The sequence below is a fragment of the Folsomia candida genome, unplaced genomic scaffold (assembly GCF_002217175.1).
Source record: "Folsomia candida strain VU population unplaced genomic scaffold, ASM221717v1 Fcan01_Sc008, whole genome shotgun sequence".
NCBI classification, from domain to species: domain Eukaryota; kingdom Metazoa; phylum Arthropoda; class Collembola; order Entomobryomorpha; family Isotomidae; genus Folsomia; species Folsomia candida.
Window position 1 is genome coordinate 727561 of NW_019091200.1, and position 17987 is coordinate 745547.

Here is a 17987-nt window from a genome sequence, read left to right on the forward strand (position 1 = left end):
ATATCTCGACTCTAAATTGCCTGCATTTGTTTCTTTTCCGCCCCCCGACTTATTTTGTATCGATTTCTACCTCTCTCTCACTCTCTCTGCTTCCGTCCTTCGTTCGTTCGAATATCTAAAACGCAAAGACGGAGACATGTTTTCTTATTCAATTTCAATGTGTCAATTCAATCCGACAATATGGCAGATCAGGAATTTTGTCAAATTCAGGCAATGTAAATGATTTGATGAAAATCGAAACTAGATTTTTACAGTGTTCGAGATGAATGTCACACCTACACTAAAATGGGAACGCTTTTAAACTAGGAATCAAATTTTTTGGAGTAAAAATTTCCAAAATTTTATTATTCCAGGATGAAGAAGACCTTTTCATAAATTTATCGTAGATTTTTAGACAGTGTTCGATTCACTGATGACGAATCATTCGTCACGCATGGCACAAACTAAAAATTGTAACAATATAAACTGGGAATGAAATTTTTTGGAGTAAAACTTTTCAAAATTTTATTATTCCAGGATGAAGAAGACTTTTTCATAAATTTGTCCTCATCCGTGCGTGACATGGCTCGGGCGCTCGTGCTGTAAGTGACTTTGAAAAATGTACTTTTTGGAATGAAATAATTTTCTTTAATCACGGAAAAAATAGACTTTTGATCCACTGCCATTGGCACACGTTCACCCTGCTGTTGGATGACTCGCCACGAATCCGGGCGTCCCAGGTCATCTGGGAGACGGAGTTGCGAGCGAGGATTAAGCTGCCGAATAGACCGGGTGGGAGCAGGAATGGGACGTCGTCCTCGGACTACTACACCCCAGACATGGACTACCCGGAAGAAGAGGGTGGACAGTTCGATGACGCCGCCGAGTGGTCACTCCGTCCAAATACGATTATACTCCAGACTCGATTTCCAAACTCGGCGTTCAGAGCCTTGTCCGAAGTTACGAAGGCTACGCAGGGAGTTATACTGCTCGTTTTAACGCACAGGTGAAAAAATTTATTAGTAAATGATAAATTTTGAAAGTCTGCATGAAAATGCTAATTTTCATGCCATTGAATTTAAGGCCAAAAAAATTTTAAAAAAAATTAAGTTTAGATAATTCTTTCCCTTTTTTGTTAGTTTCTGCCTGCAAATTGTGGTGAAATTTGTATTAAACAAAAAATAATATCCAAAAATGAGGATAAAATTAGAAATCCTATCAAAGATAAATTTGAAAAGATAAATTCATTTAAGTAAAAAAAATAATTCACTAAATATATTTTTTACCGGTATAGATCCACCATGGCTGTGTTCCAAGCTGCGAAACAACTGAGAATGGTAAGAAAATTAATTTTCAAAAAGATATTCCAGAATAACTAACTAAAAATTGCGAATTTTGATTCAGATTAAAATTTATATTTCCCTTTTCATATTTCCAGCTCAATGGAGATTATATTTTTATAATGGTAGATCCACGTGCTCAGGTAATTAATACGCACTTTCCTGGCACTTAATTGGCTGTAATTAATTTCTGCTAATTTCCATCCCTTTTTACTCATTATTATCCTCACAATTCTCATTAAGATCAGACTGGCGACAATTATGTGAATAAAATAGCTTAATTAGTCAAGTCACACTTCTATTACAAATTAGACAATAGCATTTCATCCTTAGCGAAAAAAAGATCCGCAAAAATCCAGACATTTCATTCATTTTCGTGTAATTAAGAGCAGTCAAAACCACGAAAAAAATTCACTCCTTTACTTTCTAACTTTCTATACTTTTCCACTGAAAAGAATGAAACGACTTTGGCACCACCACCACCACCACCCGGCAGCAGCAGCTAAAGTGGTGAAAGTCATTTCCGGAAGTGAAAGTGCGGTTTAATCTCATAATGTAATAAGTAAGTAACTCAGCAGACCGAATTGTTCTGGACTTACATGAATGTGACCATTTATTTTCACCAACACAGAAATCAGACGAGAGAGAAAGTCGGCTCAAGTGGTTTGGTCGTTCGTCCATTATTAGAAAAAGTTTTGTCTCGAGCCACTCTTTGTGAAGTACTTTTTAATTAGTTTCCACTTTTTGCTCTTGTTTCTGACAAAATCTAAAAACCAAACTGAACCTCCACATCCACATCCTGTCGCTCGTTATAAAATCCATTCTTCATTTTCATTTCATAACCATGTCCATTTTACTCGATTGTTTTAGTTTGAGAGTATCCCAGACTGGATACCGCATGGCGTTTTGGCCCTCCAAAGTCCCCGGCTCCCTTGGATGAACAAGAGAAAGATGAAAATGACCGGCTCCCTGTTGGCCTCGGCTCTCCTCACCTTGAAGGATGAGCCTTTCTCCGGCAGAAAGAAGCAGTTCGTGAGCAGTGGCCACTCTCCGAAACGTGTCGGCGGAGGTGCCATGGCTGGCGGTGTTTTTAGTGGCTTTACCAATCGAGACTTCCAAACCGAGGGGGAGCTGGATTTTGCCGGGGAGCAAGAACCAGACGAGGATGTGACGAATAATAATAATAATAATGTAAATAATAAAGGCGACGAGGAATCCGGAGGTCCCACGTTTCTCGAAGTTTTAGAAAAATTACCAAATTTATCCTGTTATGAAAAAGACTATTCTCAAAGGAAATTACTTTCTGGCAGGATTACAACGTAAGTCGAATTGTATATTTTTTATTTACAGGAAACAAAAAATCGGCTTATTTTTACTATGAATGTGATACGCTTGACCACGAACTGTAACTAAAATCCATCATTCAGAATTAGCTTCTCCTCTAATTGATCTCATAATATTAGGACTTAAATTCGTTGGAAGATATTGGTTAACACATTTGGTGGAGAGATTAAAGGAGCACTTTCTCCATCATTTCCAGTCCACCATCCACTCCACTTTGGCTCTGATCTTACTTTCTCTTTCCTGCCCAGTGCTCCCGTGACACGTTCGGGTCGTGTTAAAATACTAATGTGCATACTACCACTACGGACCACCACCGCCGTCGTCACGGTGGCTACTTATCTATGTACGTACGTACGTCTCGATTTTAGAGAATGAATAAAACCAAGGGCATGCACGCTTGAATGGGCGGAACTTTTACTTTCACTTTTACTTTCTCCCGTCTCCTCTGAAGATGACAAATCTAATCGGATGAAGGGAACCAGTCGAAGAGGAAGAACACTTCTGACCTTACTTTTACTTATTTACTGTCGGTCTAGACGTAAAGTGTGTGGGATAAATGCGGTTGATGAAGGGAATTTTCTTTGCAAAAAAATGGAGCTTCTCATGTATTGCAATTTTTTGCACCTGATTTTTACGACGTTGGGTATTCCATAAGGCAAAATTCAGGCAATTATTAACTACGTCCTCCAAAATTATGATGATATAGTGATATTCTTTGAGTTATAAATAGAAAATTTCATTTTATCTTTTGAAAACTTTAAAAAATGGAAATTTGGAAATTTACAATACAGTAAATATGTATTCCCAACGGTTTTATCACGACATTTCTTCCCCTTAAACTTTCCTCACTCGTCATCTACTTAGGTACTTCTGTACACTGGTTACACATTTCTTGGCGACTGCTGCATTCTGCTTCTCTCACCAATCCACTCCAATTGGCAATCCAATCCAATCAATGCAACTGTATACGACCAGAGAGGCCAGAGATCCTTTCGGCTCTCGCTTCTTTCTTCTCCTCTTTGTGTCCTCCTTGTCCCTTGAGTGGCTCCAGTCAACCAAAGGGGAAAGATCCGCGGAGAATGCCCTGCCAAAAAGAAGTACCACACCACAATGCATCACGATATATTTACAATCATGCCCAAAAGTACATAAGAGTAGTGGTCGTTATGCTGGTGCTGGTGGTTTGGTTTCTGGTGTACGGTTTCCTTCTCCTCCGCTCTTCATACCGAGTTGTTTTCAGTGTCACTTTCACCAACCGAACTAAACCAACCAAAACAGAAGCCTGGTCGTGTCCATTTCAGTCTCCCCGTTCTTAATGGAACTTAACTTTAGAGTGGCCTTTCTGTCCGTCTAATAGCTATTGTGCATGACTGAGCTGGCTCTCCTGATCTCAGGCTTCGTGCCGTGGGCCTTGGCCTGCTGTGTGACCCTTCCAGAGGGTAACATTTCCCTACCAATATCCAAAACTTATGCAGTAGCTGGCTCACAAATATATATTCTTATACGTTTGTTAAGCATGTACTACGTAGAAGTAGGACAGCATTAGAGTCGTGATTTGCCCAGCATACATACACTGCTTTCTCCGCTACTTCTCCTAAGAAACCAGCCAGTCGTCCATGAATAACTCAATTATTCTCCAAGAAGAGAAAACTTGCAAAGAGAACAATAAAGAAAGTTTGCCCGAGTGGAGTGGACTGGATGGAGGAACGGATCCGATCTGATAGGGATATGGCTCTCCTTGAGGAAATATATTCGAACAAAAAAATGACGACAATTTTCCCTGAATTTTTGAAAACCTATCAAAATTTCTTGGAGAGAAAAATGCTCAATTATTTCTATCAAGTGACCCTCCTCTCAATTTTTTTCATGTAAAGTTAACTTTCTTCAGTATTTTATTTTTTGATCGGTTTAACTTTTCTTCTCCTCTCCAGGGAAATACGGCGTCAAATGCTACACCCGGATCAAGACTCGTCCACTTTTTCCTTCCTTTCTCCCCCAGTGCCATTAACGTATCAAGTGCTCAACCTGGTCAGAACGACGGCCGCCATGAATGCCACGATCCCCACGTGGAATAAGGTTGGTTCCGTCTCTTCGAACACCGGGGTCGTCCGCTTGGACACAATCAGGTGGCCGGGTGGTGGCATTTTTGGGCCTGGAGGGGACGAAAGGCCGTCAAAGTCGTACCGCGTCGTCACCATTGTTGCCCCACCGTTCGTGATGGAGTCGCAGGCGGAGGATAACAGGACTTGTGTGAGAGGCCTGCCCTGTCTGAAGGTCAAGACGCAGAGAAAGGTAGGAATTTTGAGAGTTGAAGTGAAAGCAGAAGTAAATTGTAATTTTTTTCACTATTTTTGATTTGATCCAACTCTATTTTAGGATGACCTGGCCGTTCTATTCGCCGAGTTTGAGTCTACTCGCGGACTTTCTCCGCCAGCTTATGAGCTGGCTTGTTGTGATGGGCTGGCCATGGATTTGTTGGCATCGGTTGCGAGAGAACTGAAATTCGAAATTGATTTATTTCTCGTGCCGGATGGATATTTTGGATCGAAAAATGTAAGAGCTTTCTCCATTTAAATAAACTAATATTGATGGCAGGCATTCAGCATGACGGGTTTTGCAGATATGAAAAGTTCAGCGTGAAGTGTATTATTATTGAACAAATTTTATTAAAATTTACAAAATTATTCTTCCGGAAATTTTGAGCGAGAACGACGGAATTTAAAAGTTCTAACAAGATTTGGTACGAGTACAATTTTTACTTAGAATTTCGTCCAATTTAATCCACTCCACTTTTTACTTGAGAATACAAAATAGCATTTTAAAAAATATATGAATATTTGCAGAGAGAAAGTCCAGTACAATCATTTTGCAATTTTTTTGAGTATACCTACATTTTTTAAATACAATTTTATTTCCAAATGTTTTCCACCCTTCGAGTGAAAGTCAGGGAGGTAGAAATCTATGTAGAATATCTCACTCTTGGACAAAAACAAATCCATCCGTCCATAACTATGAAAGAAGACTTTCTCCTCTGTACTTTTTCCCTCCTTGCGCCACGTTTTAGCTCAAGGGTTCGTATTCCTGCTTGATTCTAGACTCGAATGCAATTCCCCAATTCCCAGTCCAATTCTTATATAATACGAATCATCTCTCTCGTTTCTCGTCCTCCTGATCCTTATACCCGTCCGTCCGACATGCACGACAAGAAGCAGGAGGAGCAGAACAGAATCAAGAATGAGTAGGCAGCCAGCCAGCCAGCCTTCCACTGTTCTTCTGCTTCTTCTTCTATTATATGTGTAGTAGAGACCAACTTAATTTTAACTCTGCTCTTCCTCCTACAAGAGAATCATGGGCATGATGATCATCATGATGATTGTGGCGGTGGTGGTGGTGTCAAGATCGCGTCGCGTATCGTGCATGCAATAATGAGTGATCGCCGTGGAATTGGTTTCCGCATCGGTATCGTGTTATTAGATGAATCTACTGGAAGTCAGTCAAGTAGGAGTGAAGCTTTCTCCCTGCATTCCATTGTCCCACTTTCTCCTCGCTTAGTCGCCTCTCCTGGCCGGATGAAAGTTCGGTTTGATTTGGATAGCCAGCGAAAGTACGGGATGAAATTTGAGGTGGGTGGGTGGTGAGTACGTAACAGATACGAATGGATACAGACGGATACAGGATGATGACGAGGGCAAGCGAGCAGTTGTACACGATGAGTGGCAAGTTTTCCAGCACTTGGAATCAGATCGCTTAATATCCTTCCTGGTGACTCGGCACAAATTAGGACAAAAGTTTGAAAGGAGGAGGAGCAGGGTGAAAGTTGAGGCGGATGTAGCGTGTCGAGCTGATTTTGAATCTGAATTTGATGCCGTCGTGTTTATATCGTCCTGGTCTAACTTTCTGCAGAGTCATGCCGAGTAGACGGTCTTTACTTGACACGCAACAATCTGAATCTCCAGGTGCCCGTTAAATGAGACGATGGCTGGTCAAAGTTGGTGACTTTTGTCCATTTTATTTTGATTTGTCAGTATAGCTTGACGAGTGAATGATTAATACAATTTCTCAAACTTATGTAATTCCACGGCGAAATTACTATCCATGATCTCACCCTTTCCACAAATAAAATCAACGGAAAAAGAAAAAAATAAACAAATGCTATAAAAAGCAGAAATAAGCTGATCCTTCCTTTTCGTGCGTGGAGAGAAACTTTCTCGACTGCTTTCTTTCTCTCTTTTATTATTTCCATAAATGTTACTTTATTCTCCTTATGACGGATTCAATGGGGTGTGGAATCCTAGTTTTATGTCGAGTTTACACTTCTTTACTCTCCCGTCTCGACTTGTTCTTTCTCCTCGTCGGTCGCGGAGGTGAAAGTAGCTGAGTGGAGTTAAAGTGAGGTGTTATGCTCTGGTCTGGTCCAATCGGGGAGAAAAGAACTAACTACTAAACCAGGAAAGGGGAAGATGTTTTATTATCACGAAATGAACCCGGTGCTACCTATTTACAAGCATTTGTGTATTTATATGTTTAACGGAGAAGTGAAAGCAGCAGGCAACGTGTAACATCTCTTCCTCTTCTTGGTCGGACGTGGCTTGGCAGTTGGGACGATTTATTTCCCGCACGACTTTCTCTTTTCCCACCTGCCTCTCAGGAGAGGACTCCTTGTCCCGACTTACTCTTTTTTGGAAGGGGAAGAGTTATGCATTTTCGAGAGGAAGGGAAGCAAAAGAAAAACACCTTACTTGCAAAGCAAGTTGTCTAATGTCTGCTTACATAAATTTACTTTAAAAAAATATTTTGGGTGGAAATGATGAAATATGTTGTTTGTAATTTAATGTGCGTTTTTACCCTTCATTTTTAGCTGGATGGGAGTTGGAACGGTTTAATGAATCTAACCGTATCTGGAGCTGCACATTTGTGTTTCGCACCAATTTCGGTAAGTAATTACGTGTTGGTACATTTATTTAATTAATGGGTGCATGTATGTTAATGGGACGGCGATAAATCACAAATTTTAGTCATTAATTTTTTATGAACCTTCGTCACGTTCTTTAACACGCTATTAAATTCGAAGATAAACATGACTATGGTTGTTACCATTTGGGTGGTGGTATGCTTCCGCTTGGTGATAGAATGTCACCGAGGTAGTCGTGGGTGTTTTCACCTAGTGGTTATTCCGCTATAACCGAGCGGTGACGTATTATCACCATCCAGCAAAGTACACACCGGTCGATGATGATCCAGTATTAAAATTGCTTAGAGTGTATTTACCATCCCAAAAATCAAATTATTTTCAAATTATATAAAATTTACTTACAAATCCAGAATTATTACTTTTCCACTATCCTCTAAAACAAATAAATTTTGTACTTTGCCTTGATCCCAATGATTATTTATCATTCACTTTTCCCTTTATTTTCTCCCCGCAGATCTTATCCGTCCGTGCCACCGCTGTAGATTTTTCTACCCCCTTCTTCTTCTCGGGCGTTGGTCTTCTGGGCATTTCCAAGGAACGCGACGTGCCTCTTCTTGCCTTCCTTGCACCTTTCTCGCCCACACTTTGGGCCGCCATTTTCATCACGTACGTACTCCCGACAAGAGAGAACAGCAATTTTAATCTATTTTTAATGACGAATAATATAATTTCGGTATAACTTTCTCTCCCTCCTTGCAGACTCAATTTGACCGCACTTGTTGTCGCGATATACGAATGGTTTTCTCCCTTCGGTCTTAATCCGTGGGGAAGGCAACGTACCAAGAACTTTTCCATTTCTTCTGCCTTATGGGTCGTGTGGGGAAGGCTTTTCTCACATTTGGTCGCCTTCAAGGTAACATCACACCCGGGTTTTATTTCCTCATAAAATATTTTAATGAGCGAGGTTGCATCAGACACGTGGGCATAGTTTTGTTCATACTTTTACTGCTTTCTCTTTTTCCCCCCATGCAGGCTCCTAAATCCTGGCCAAACAAATTCCTCATCAATGTGTGGGGCGGATTCAGTGTGATATTTGTTGCATCGTACACAGCCAATATAGCTGCGCTCTTTGCTGGCATGTTTTTCGAACGCCATGTCGACGTGAATGACAGATCGGTAAGGAACGGAGTGGTAATTCATCTCGAGATAATCGATCGACTTGTTATTCTCTCCGAAATACAAATTCTCTATTCCATTCCATTCCGACACTTTTAAAGGAAAGGCCGAGCCAGAGAGGGAAACTGTTGAGAGGCAGAAAGTCGACTTTATCTCCGATAAATTATTGTGTTCGACTCTAATTTAATATTTCTCCCGACTTTCTCTTCCTTCACTTGCAGTTGTTATCTCAACGAGTGACAGCTATAAAACATTCAGCCACGGATTTTTACATCAAAAAAGAAAATCCGCACTTATGGGAACATATTCAGCGCTTCCCAGTCCATTCGTTTCAGGAAGGAGTTCAACGTCTCAAGTAAGCCAAACATTCCCTGCTTTCACTCTACAGACAAATTCCACATATCCGTTTGGCAAGGATCGACAGATACGGAGATATCAGGCCGGATGTTGATGATGATTTTCGTCATGATTCTCCAGCCAAATGCACCCTTTTTCCGTGAAAAAAAAAGAAATCCGGTCCGGTCCACCTTTCCTTTATCGATATCTGCATCTCGTTCTCTCTCCTTTCCTTCCGTCCCATTCCTATCGGGATGAGGTTGATTAATGGAAAGTTCAAATTCCACTCGACCGTCGAGACCGTCGAGTGGATAGCTCATTCCTTCCTACCTCCTGGGAAAAAATGATGGCTGATGTGGAGGGGACAGGACAATGCAATTCTTCTTCTTACCCCTACCGTAAAAATATGTTGCCACGAATGCATGTATTTCCTGGTATTTCCTTTCCTAAAAATGGAAGAGATCGATCGACGTTATCCCATCTGCTTTCACTACATGGAACGATTACATTGCATTCATTTTCGTGCGCTTTCTCTCACTCATTCACTCTCTCTTGCATAACAAATTAAATTGCTGGCAATGCGGAAAGCATACAAAACAAAGAGAGGAGAGGAGAGGGGAGAGATAAAGCTAAAAGGGAAAGCAGTGAATAGTGTGAAAGTAAAAGTGCCACCACCACCACATCTGTACAAATAGAGTCTCTATTCGTATGTGTACCCGATAAGTTTAAATAGTTGTTGTTGCAAATGGGAGACTTTCTCTCTGGCTGCTTTCTCCACAGGGAAAACACTACTGACACATTAAACACAACTCCATTCAGCAGCCGGGCCCCGACTCGTCGACTTTCTCTCTTTCGCGATGAGCTCCAGGCTCTGTGTTTGGATTACTACAAAAGCACTTTACTCCCTCAAGTGAAAGTCAAGTCAATAGCGAGTGTTATTACGCAAAATAAACCAGAAAGGGATGAGTGGATGGATGGAGCCAATGGGAACGGCAGAGTGGCATTAAATTGTGTAGAATTCAAGTTTATTATTTCACTTTCCCAGTTTTCTTGTCGAATTTTGATTCCTGCTTGGGAATTAGAGGAGTGAAAGCAATGGTGGTGGTGGTGGAGGCATTGTGATTATGTATTTTTAGCCTAGAGATACCTTGAGCCGAGTGACTATCTCTGACGGAGAAGTATTGCCCGAATGAGGGGACAAGAACCAAAATGAATAATAATTGATGAAGGTGTCACTCAAATACGGAGCCGTTTCTTTACCCGCCGCACTTTCACTCACTCAGTCACTTTCACTCGCAAGCAAGCCTTGGCTGTTGGCAGGGGATTGGTTTCGTTTGCGGTTCTCGGATTTTCAACCGGGTGGCTTGATAAATGAGACAGTTCTAATGCATTTTGTCAACCGAGTGGAGACGCCGACGAGAAAGTCAGGCAGACTGAAAGAACCAATTCAGAAAAATGATACTTGCCTTTTCAAAATGATCCACTCAACTGGAGAGGAAAAGTAGACAGGATATATATTTATGTATATAGTTCGATATTTATATTGCAAGGCTTCTTATCCGCCGCTGACTTTCTCCACAGTAAATTTTTCAACTTGGGAGAATTTTTATACCAGAAAAACGAATCGCATTTCATATTTTTTTTCGGCTAGATCTGTATGTACAGGAATATATAGTGTCACTCGGAAATTATGGTTATTGACGCCATTACGTATGGATGGATGATGATACTTTTACACCAAGGAACCAATTGGCAGAAGCTGAAAAGTTTGTAGGGCTACTTACTACTTTATTATAAGACAAGGAATTTAAGACCGAAGTAGATCTTATTTTAGGATTCAATCACATTCCGCCCTTTCTCCCATCCAATCCAATTCAGGAATCGGATAAATGATCACTTTTACAATATGGTTTGGTTTGAAGGGCATAAAACCGACTTTTTATTTTATGCGGGGAAAAATAGGTGATAAAAGTAGGATTGAAGTGCGAAAAGGTTACGAAAATACCCGACTTTTTAAAACTAGGACAATTTTACAGGAAATAAAACTGAATGAAAAACTGTTTCTGAGCAGATATGTGTACATAACGGTGAGCTGAACCACACTAATAAAAAAAGGTGGGTTGGAAAAAGATAAGGGAAGACAGGTCGGTCGTCTGCACAACCGGTGACAATTTTCATTCAGCTCTTTTTTCGATTTTCACCTCCAGAATTAAATATGGGGGACGAAATCATCATCATTTCCATTCCGTCGCTTTCTCTCATTTCGTAACGACCGCCCAGACACCAATTTGACACTGGTATCTATTATTGCACCTTAGGTTAGAGAGGTTTTAAGTTCTGGCAGTTCGTGATAGGATGGATCAGGTCTCATCGTGACAATGGGGAGAGCGATTATTTGATAATGGTGTCATTCTATTTGTCGGGGCTAAATTCGTATCAGAAGTGCGATGTGGTGTGAGATGACCCTAGAAGAGTTTCGACCTTCGAACTATTAATTATTTTGGAGGGGAGTATTGCACCATTGGAATAATGTATCCTTAAAAAAATCTCTTTACTTTTGTGCTTTTTCTCAAATTCTGGTCACGTAGTAATTCAAAATTAAACAATAAAAAGTCTTAGCCCAAGATCTGCCTCGGATGCGCCTTGTCCTTCTTCTCCAAACATTTCGACCCTACAAGACACAGATAGTTTGCAAAATAACAGTTTCCGCAAAAACTAAATAGCTTCTTACACAGACAAAACATTTACAAATACATCATTAAGAAACAAAAAATGCATCCCAACTTTCCCCACCAACTATTTTCCAAGACTCCACATATGCCATTCAGATGCTACTTTACGTAACGAAAAATTAATCCACCCTTGCAGTTCTGCTGTGCCACAAGAACACCCAGTAACACTCGACCCGACTTTAACAAGAATATCAAAAAGTGAAAGTAAAATAATACTTTACCTCCCCCCAAAAAAACAAGAAGAAACCCCGAAACTACCAATAAAGCTATCCCGTTACACATATTTCCAGACATTTTGCAAATCACTTATTTTCACTCGCCTTCCCTCTCGGACATGCTACACTACATTTGTTTCATCAAAACGGAATGGTGTCTTGAAACAATACAAGGAACGCCAACAAGGAAAAACTTGGTTATTCTCTCCCTCACAAAAAAACCAAACACTTCTTACTTTCACTCTCGAGTTTTTTATACTTTCGCTTCATGGGTGAATACATTTCATCTCAGAGCACAACCCAACAGTTGTGCAAGGAGAAAGTGAAAGCAAAATATTGCTCAATAGCAGCAGCAGCAGCCGGGCAAAGTAAAACCAAACCGCACCACTCGGACGACGTATCTGAGAAGAAGTGATGCCGTGGTTTGGTTTAGTTTTTGGGGAGAGAGACGAGATAAGATTTAACACATCGCAACTTTCTCTACTTTCTCCTGCAACATCCACTTGACTCTTCTCTCTCGGCATATCTGTGCTATCGTGCTCTTCACATTGGGCTGGTCGTGGAACGAGAGGCGCCCAGATTATGTCCCACACTTGACTTGACCACACATCCATTTTAGTCAAGTCAACCATCTGCATCACGATTATTGCTATACTTGTTTATCATCATTGTACTCGTTTTATTTTACTTGGCAGCGCTTTTGCACATGAAAAGTCAGCCACAGCCACGACCCAGTGAGGCGAGATAAATTTTTGTATTTCAGGGAAATAGAGAAAAAGAAAGTGAAAATGGAATTTATTTTAATACGGGTTGAACTCTGAAAGTTACGTGAGTTTTCAAATTTGTGAGAGTATTTGTGATTTTAGATAGTATGTAGTAGCATTACTTCATAAAATTTATACGAGTTTGTACTTATGTAAGGCTACGAAAAGCCAGTTCCCATTGCTTAATGAACCCTGTTAATAAAAAATTAACGAATCATTGCCCTAGTTTGCTCCGAACTCGTGCCTCTTTTACATTACGAAGCAATTCTTCCAGGCTTTTAAGTCTGCCGCATGACGTGCTTACGGCCATTAGAGGCGAAGAAGAAGAAGAAGAATACTGCCAAGATATGGATCCATTCCATCCGCTCTTTTAATTAATTAACCTGGCGGATAATCTGTGTCGAACGGAGAGGAGAACATTTCGTGGCATTCCATCTTTAAGAAAGTGCAGCAGAGAGGAGAAAGCGACCAGACCAGAACAGAGGGATTCATAAGATTCTTCTTGTTTCCCCTCACACACAGAACTTTGTGGGTTGCGAATCCATGTGTCAGTAAAGTAGCAGCAACGAACCCTGTCTGCCTCCACCACTTTCATCCACCGGGTTTTTGGGTAGGTTGGGTGAAAGCAGAATATTTCAGTAAAGTAAGAAAAGTATCGATCGGATCCAACCCTGCCTGCCTGGCGCTACATACGTACAACCAGCACCACCACCACGACTTTCACTAGCAGACAAGACCAGAAGAAGAAGACCAGCCAGAGCTAAACTGCATGTGCTTACATATTTTGGTGAAAACGCTACTTGGACTAGTTTCTCTCGTAACCGTTCCCTCAAATAAATCTCCATTCCACACTTTATCTCGGTGACTTGTTCCCTTATCTCGGCCTCTCCTGTCTGCCTCACCTCGCTCAAGTGGCTAGTCATCTCTGATCACATATCCATCCATTCACCATACTGCATTTTAAAGCAAGAAGAAGGCATCACCCGTTCCAAATTCAATTACGTACGTACACACATACATAGCGATACCTAGGAAAACTACCCCACGGAAAATGCCAGCCCATACTTATGTACTTATCCCTCCAGGTAGACGAGCAACGTGTGTTCCTCGATAGCCTGTAGCCATAATAATGACCCATTTTGAACAACATTTATGGTACTTTGATTCCATAATGTGTATGCACATGCCATTTGAAGGGGGATATTGGAGAGATGAGAGGCACTTGGGAAAGTGGGCATCCATCCAATCTATCTAGTTATCCATCCATCCATTATTATTATGAATACCTAAACTACTCGTAGAACATGACTACTAAACAACTTTTTTGCCAATATACATCACCATGAGGTACGATTTCCACTCGGGATGGCATCTTCTTGAGCACTTTAACTCGGGGAGAAAGCACCACTTGGCTGGTTGTCAAGGGGATCGTGGTCCTACGACGATGTACTTGGCTCGTATCCTCAAATATGCATGGATTGGCTTGAAAAACATTTTTAGAAAGTTGGGAGAAAGTCGCCCAATCGTGATTTCTCTTCTCTCCAATCATAAACTTTTCGCTATGACACGTCTCAAATTCTGGTATTATTATCGAGATATGAAATTGAAATTATGGACCTCCCGTGTATCTCTCATCATCGTCATCATCGTCATAACTACTCAGTCGTACGTCACCTGTTGCCCCGTATCAATTTCCCATTTCCTGTCTCGTTTTGAGATCCAATTTATCGTGCCAAATGTGATACTGCAACAACTTTCTCTCGACAACAATTCGTCTGTTTGTGTTGTGTTGTTTTGCGTGAACCGATTTTGTGTGGAGAAAATGGGAATGGATTATCTTTTCGTGTAGAGGAGAGAGAAAGTTCGCTCTATGTTGCGACCCCCACTGCCACTTCCGCAAGCAGCGCAACACATTAGCCCCATTAGCATACATTACATATATGACTTGTTGTGGCCCCTTATCCATAATCTAATACTGCTGATGCTGCACTGCGCCAATCACGCCGTTTCTGTACTGGTTGTAGAAGTAGTAGTGGAAACCACGTATTTAGCATAAATCGATGATACCACGCCACCCTTCTTGTTGGTTGTTGTCTAGTAAACGAAGATGAGTACACACCATGCAGAGTAAACAGAGTATGTGACGACGGGTATGGATCATGGTCTTAATCCGGATTGAATTTGATCTCGAGTAGGGTTCAGGTTCAGGTCGTGAGGGACGTGTTGATCCAATTTTGGCAGGATGGGGAGATGAGTGCAGATTCGGTACTTTTGGTTGTATTTTTAGTAAAAAAGAAAAAAAAAACTTGAAAATATACTCTTAAAACCCGGTGTTAATCATCACAGAACGGTGTGCATATGTGACTTAACCAGATGGTGATAATGTTTTTACCGCATGGTGACAAAGTGTCACTGGCTGATGTTAATTTTATCACCATCGGGTGAAAAACATTATCACCATTTGGTGAAGTCACATATGCACACCGTTCGGTGCCGATTACCACCGGGTGTTTAAGATTGTAGGCGTCTAATGATTTCAATAAATCTGATAAAATTCGATTTTTCCCATCATAAAATAAGTGTGGTTGGTAAATTATAAATCTTTTCGGACCTCGAAACCCTGTCCCTCAACCTCGTACGTAGTGTTTGTCGCGTCGTGCCGTACGAGTGACAGATGAAAAAGTGGAGTAGATTGAACTGAGTGCAGAGATTTAGGAAACACACCATGGAACAGATGTCAATTACAGAATTGTTTCTCTCTCTTCGTCGTCTCTGGGGAAAGTGGCTACTTGATCCCCTGTTGTAACCAAATCGAAACTTTCACTTACTTTCTCCGTATTTTTTTCCTCTTTCAGAAATGGTTCGCTCGACCTACTCATCGGAGACGGGCCGCTGCTGGACTATTTTCGAGGGACGGACTCCAGCTGTAACTTAATCGATGTCTCTGATCACGACAAGATAGGCGACGACTCGTACGCCGTGGCGATGACTAAAGGCTTTCCACTCAAAGTAAGAAAAACAAAAAAACTACTCCATTACATAACCGAGCTTTCTCCGCTTAACGAACCAAATCAAACCAAACCATTCCCAATTATAAGTTGGGACATACTGCAATAAATATTGTTATACCGGGGAGAAAGCGGTGCTGAATTTTCTCTCCAGATTATTTATTTCGATCGAGTAGTTAGCTCTCTACTTTTACTCGACCAAGTTTGTTTGTGGTGCGACCGTGTGTGGCCTTGGGACTCATAAATCCGTCCTCCACTTCTCAACTTGTTCTCCGTCTTTTCCTTAAGAGTTTTAGTTTTTGAGATGAGATTGAGCTTCCCTTTTTCCAACCCCTTCTACCAGCCAGCAAACGAAACCAGTTACGGGTATATGTGAAGCCCTTCAATGCTGTTACTTTCGCTGTATCAGAGTGTCGCTTGTCCCGTGTCGTCGTCATAAACGGTATGATGTGGTGCGACAGCTAGTGGTTTGGCTGGAGACAAATCTCCTTTTTTGATTACTTTGGGGCTAAGGAGACATTTTCCCTCAAGGGTTACGCGACTAAATTACAACCACTAAAACCACTTTTATTACGCTAACTTTGACAGGAGAGTCTTACCAAACCACAAACACACACGTACGTAGAGCTGAAACTAGCCGGAATTTGTGATGGTGTCGGAGTTAAGCTGCTGCTGCTACGATTTTTTTGCAAAAAAATACTTACTTGCACCCCAAAGTAGACGCCCTCATTCCATCACTTTCTTCAATCTGTCTCCACAAACCAAAGTACCAACTGGATGGGGTATGAGACGCTGAGAATTCGTAATTCGTACCCAGCCTGAGATTTAAGTCAAACTTTGGTGGTACCACTCGAGAGAAAGCTACAACAACAAGGTCCAACTTTCTCTTTTTTATATGCCTGTCAACCTAACCAACCAACCGACCGACCAAAGTGGAAAAGTGGAAAGAAATAAATAAACAAAAATAAAAACGGAAGGAAAGCGTAGGCGGCCGTGGAGGATTTTATTCTTGGACCGGATGTGCTTACAAATAAATTTATGCATGCAAAATACGAGACAAGCCTGGAGCAGTAGCATAAGGAGAAAATCCTGGATTTTTCTTCTATATACATTTGTTTGTCAAATTACGTCTTAAATTATTTAGCAAGTCGACCAATTACTACCAGATTTATGCACATCATTATCTCCAAATTTGGGATGAAGTACGGCAATAATTTTGTGTAAATTGTGCTATAAAAAACTAATGTAATTTATTAGGTGCTTATGTTCTTACAATGAATATAAAATTAGAAAAAAATAAATTACGTAATAGATAACTACTAATCCACAATTCTAACAAAAACTTTGTCAGACTTAAGTCTCACCCGTCTTTCTAAACCCTGTAAACTCCAACTTATCAAATATTCCTTACCTACATACTACACGTACCATCAATGTCAAAATCACTTATAAATACCTTACCCTCAAACTATATAACCCCTCACCACAAAATAACCCACACGTCTACCATAATAATCGTTACGATAATCAAGATTTTAGAGCAGGATAAACCCAACCTAAACGGAAAACCTTAACAAGCTCCGACTCCATATTAACGCAAACAAACCATCCATCCATCCATCCACTGTGTAATTCACTCATACACCGCAGCCACCACCACCAGCGAAACCTAGTCTCCAAGCCACCACGAATTAAGAGGAGCGAAGAGGAAGGAACAGATTTCCGCCAGAATATTATTAGTGCAAGAAGACTTCTTATAAACTTTTGTGTTCTGTACTATTCTGCGTCCCTCTCACCAGCATGCATGCCTCCTCCTTAAGAAGATTAAAGTTTAAGAGTTATGACCTAAACTGTTCCTCCTCTTCTCTTCTTTTGGTCGGAGACTCCTCTGTGTGTATTCCGCCCGTGAGTGAATTATGAGTTGAAGAGCGGCTCAGACTATCCCTCTCGTTAAATTAATCACTTTCATCTTGTTTTGTTTCATCTTGTTGAATCAAGAGGGAAAGAAACACGGCAACAAAAACAAGGAGATCAACACAAATAACAACAACAACAGCTTGGATGGACTCCTTTCTCTATTTTCTCGGGGAAAGTGGGCTAACCGGGAATATCTTAATTTTTCCCGCCTATAAAGACCACACCCCTTCGTTTTTTACAAGAGAGAAACTGTCACGTAATAAA

The 17987-nt window shown here is 40.9% G+C and overlaps 1 protein-coding gene across 2 annotated transcripts in view; it reads left to right on the top strand.

Moving 5' to 3' along the window:
• Positions 1 to 17987, top strand: part of LOC118436410 — a 34620-nt gene that overhangs the window by 6744 nt on the left and 9889 nt on the right. For both annotated transcript variants that reach the window (XM_035854478.1, XM_035854479.1), the window contains exons 6-18: positions 517 to 581; positions 647 to 985; positions 1274 to 1316; positions 1418 to 1462; positions 2190 to 2638; positions 4595 to 4955; positions 5040 to 5216; positions 7522 to 7596; positions 8090 to 8241; positions 8335 to 8488; positions 8608 to 8751; positions 8973 to 9106; positions 15654 to 15807. In XM_035854478.1, coding sequence (XP_035710371.1) covers positions 517 to 581; positions 647 to 985; positions 1274 to 1316; positions 1418 to 1462; positions 2190 to 2638; positions 4595 to 4955; positions 5040 to 5216; positions 7522 to 7596; positions 8090 to 8241; positions 8335 to 8488; positions 8608 to 8751; positions 8973 to 9106; positions 15654 to 15807 — 2292 coding nt within the window. The remainder of the gene's footprint in view (positions 1 to 516; positions 582 to 646; positions 986 to 1273; positions 1317 to 1417; positions 1463 to 2189; positions 2639 to 4594; positions 4956 to 5039; positions 5217 to 7521; positions 7597 to 8089; positions 8242 to 8334; positions 8489 to 8607; positions 8752 to 8972; positions 9107 to 15653; positions 15808 to 17987) is intronic.